The sequence below is a fragment of the Juglans regia genome, chromosome 14 (assembly GCF_001411555.2).
Source record: "Juglans regia cultivar Chandler chromosome 14, Walnut 2.0, whole genome shotgun sequence".
Classification (NCBI taxonomy): domain Eukaryota; kingdom Viridiplantae; phylum Streptophyta; class Magnoliopsida; order Fagales; family Juglandaceae; genus Juglans; species Juglans regia.
The window spans coordinates 22,405,959-22,408,278 of record NC_049914.1 but is presented as its reverse complement, the minus strand read 5'-3'; the positions used below and the strand labels follow the sequence as shown (position 1 = coordinate 22,408,278).

Sequence of the window (2,320 nt, the reverse complement as noted above, 5' to 3'; positions counted from 1 at the left end):
CATTCCGAAATCTAGAGTTTTAGCAATTATGACCACAAATACTAATCGTTACAAGGACATCTTGCAATGGTAAAAGAAACTAGTACTTGCATATATATATATATATATATATATATATCTCTTATTTTGTGTTTACCCCTAGAACTATGGCAACCATTCAAAAACAGTACTTTCAAATGATGTTTCGTACCAACGATTTTTCATTAATTCTTTTGCATTAACAAATTTTTTCGTTGCTAAATATATCCCAAATTTCTTATATATATATATATATATATATATATTATATGTATGTATATAGTTTACCGTACGTACTGTACGCCAATCATGCTATATAATGATCCTTAGTTGGCCGGCAAATGATCATGATCACATGCATGTATGCACGATCTCTTTCTGGCCTCATTTCTACCGCCAACATGACCTAATAATTAATTTGATATAATCAATCGCTCCATAAAGTCAAGTCCATGTCACATGCAAAGTCATGATCATCCCAATCAAATCCTCTACCTATAGCCGGTGGTGTAAGAATCAAGCCCTCCGCCATGCTGTCCAATAAACCTGGCATATTGAACAATGCTTCCTCGTCAAAGAAAAACGTACTATACTGGTTTGGAACCTCTTCATCATCATCAGAGGAGCTCTTATTAGCAGAGATAATTTCTAATGACAAAGGTTCTAAGACCTTCTGATCTTTGTTCTCTCTCTTGGAAGTTTCCAAAACCTTATCTTTGGTCTTATTGGGTAGAAGATCAGTAGTATTGGAGGAGCAGGAGGAAGACGATACAACGCCTGGCCTAAAAGCCTCAGCGGCCATGAAAGCAGCCTCCTGTATATCCCTAGGAGAAGACGACCTAGCTCGTGGAACAAGCCAAGCTGAGTCAGGAAAATTGAGCACAGCCTGCATAGTTCCTCGAATTGCTAAGGCAGCCGCATCATATGCCCTAGCTGCCATTTCTGGGGTAGCATAAGTCCCCAACCATATTCTCGACTTACTTTTCGGTCCAGTACGTATTTCAGAAACCCAATTTTTGCCGTTTCTTTGCCGAACGCCCTTGTATAATGGGTGGCGCGTCACTTTGTACTTCTTTCTCCCGACTTTAATTCGCTTCTGTGATGATATGCATGGAGCTTGGGATATTAATGGAGGGTTAGGGTTATACCATGCACTGCATGGAGAAAGCTGGCATGAGGAATTAGATGATGATAAGGAAGACAAAGACTGAATATTATCAGAGTCCATTGTGCGTAATATATGCTAAATTGGGTGAGGGATCGTAGCTAGCTAATTAATTCGTTTAGAGATCAGAGTGCATGGATCGATCATTGTGATCTGAATGCTATTTATAATATAATTAAATGTCCAGCATATTTGGCTTTAGGAACGAAGCAAATTAAAGAGAGGAGTACAATGATCGATCGAACACGGGGTGAACACGGTGCAGGAAGGTCGCATTTTTGGGCACGTGAAACAACATAAGAGGGGCCTATTAATTTGAAATTACATCCATATATGTGTGAATGTAACTAAATAATTGTACTTGTTAGACTTCTTGATACTGCATGATGTTATTGCAGGTTCCAAATAATTTGAAGTTTCTGTCTGTGTTCCTTTTTTTGGTTCCTAATTTTGTCGAATGTAATTTAAAAAAAAAAAAAAACCCAACCTCGTATTTGAGCAATTATTTATCATGATCAACATTCCATATTTAACTTCCCATTAAATTTATTTAGGAAGAGTTGTGTTCTAAACCTCTATTCGGAATGATTATTAGTCTCGTTTGGTTACACAAACTATCTTATCTAATCATTATAATTTTCTCAAATTTTCGCATAAAATATAATAAATAATTCAACTTATTCAAATTTTAAAACAAAAATTATATTGAAAAATTATATTCTAACAATATTTTACTCAACTTTTATCTCATTTCATCTCATCTGTGTAACTAAATGAGTTGTTTTCATTGCACATGATGAATTTCAAGCAAAAAGTACTTATATTATATAATTTTAAAAACTTACAAAGAGTTCATTTTTCTTATTATATATTTTCGGTCGTAAATGAGTCTACTTTAAAATTATTATAAGGCTTCAAATAATTTTAAAAGTTTAAAATATAATTCAAGAGGAGCTTAAAGGGTTTTCAATATTTTATTGATATTTAAATATTACATGAGCTTAATTTCTCATAGCAATTTGTAAGATATATATATATATATATATATATATATATATTTTATACTAGATGGCACACGAAATAGATACATGCATACGGAAGAGTAGAACCACATATATTTGTTATGAGAAAAGGAAA

General features: G+C 33.7%; 1 protein-coding gene across 1 annotated transcript; it reads right to left on the bottom strand.

Annotated features, from left to right (window-relative positions):
* Positions 1-445: 445 nt before the first annotated feature.
* On the bottom strand, positions 446-1,278 carry LOC109000655 (dehydration-responsive element-binding protein 1F-like). The gene has a single exon (XM_018977608.2). The coding sequence runs from the start codon at positions 1,244-1,246 to the stop codon at positions 446-448; it is 801 nt and encodes a 266-aa protein (XP_018833153.1). The 5' UTR covers positions 1,247-1,278.
* Between the last annotated feature and the right edge of the window lie 1,042 nt (positions 1,279-2,320).

Bases quoted from the DNA above. Each gene is read 5' to 3' on its own strand.
- LOC109000655 (XM_018977608.2), bottom strand. From the start codon at position 1,246: ATGGACTCTGATAATATTCAGTCTTTGTCTTCCTTATCATCATCTAAT.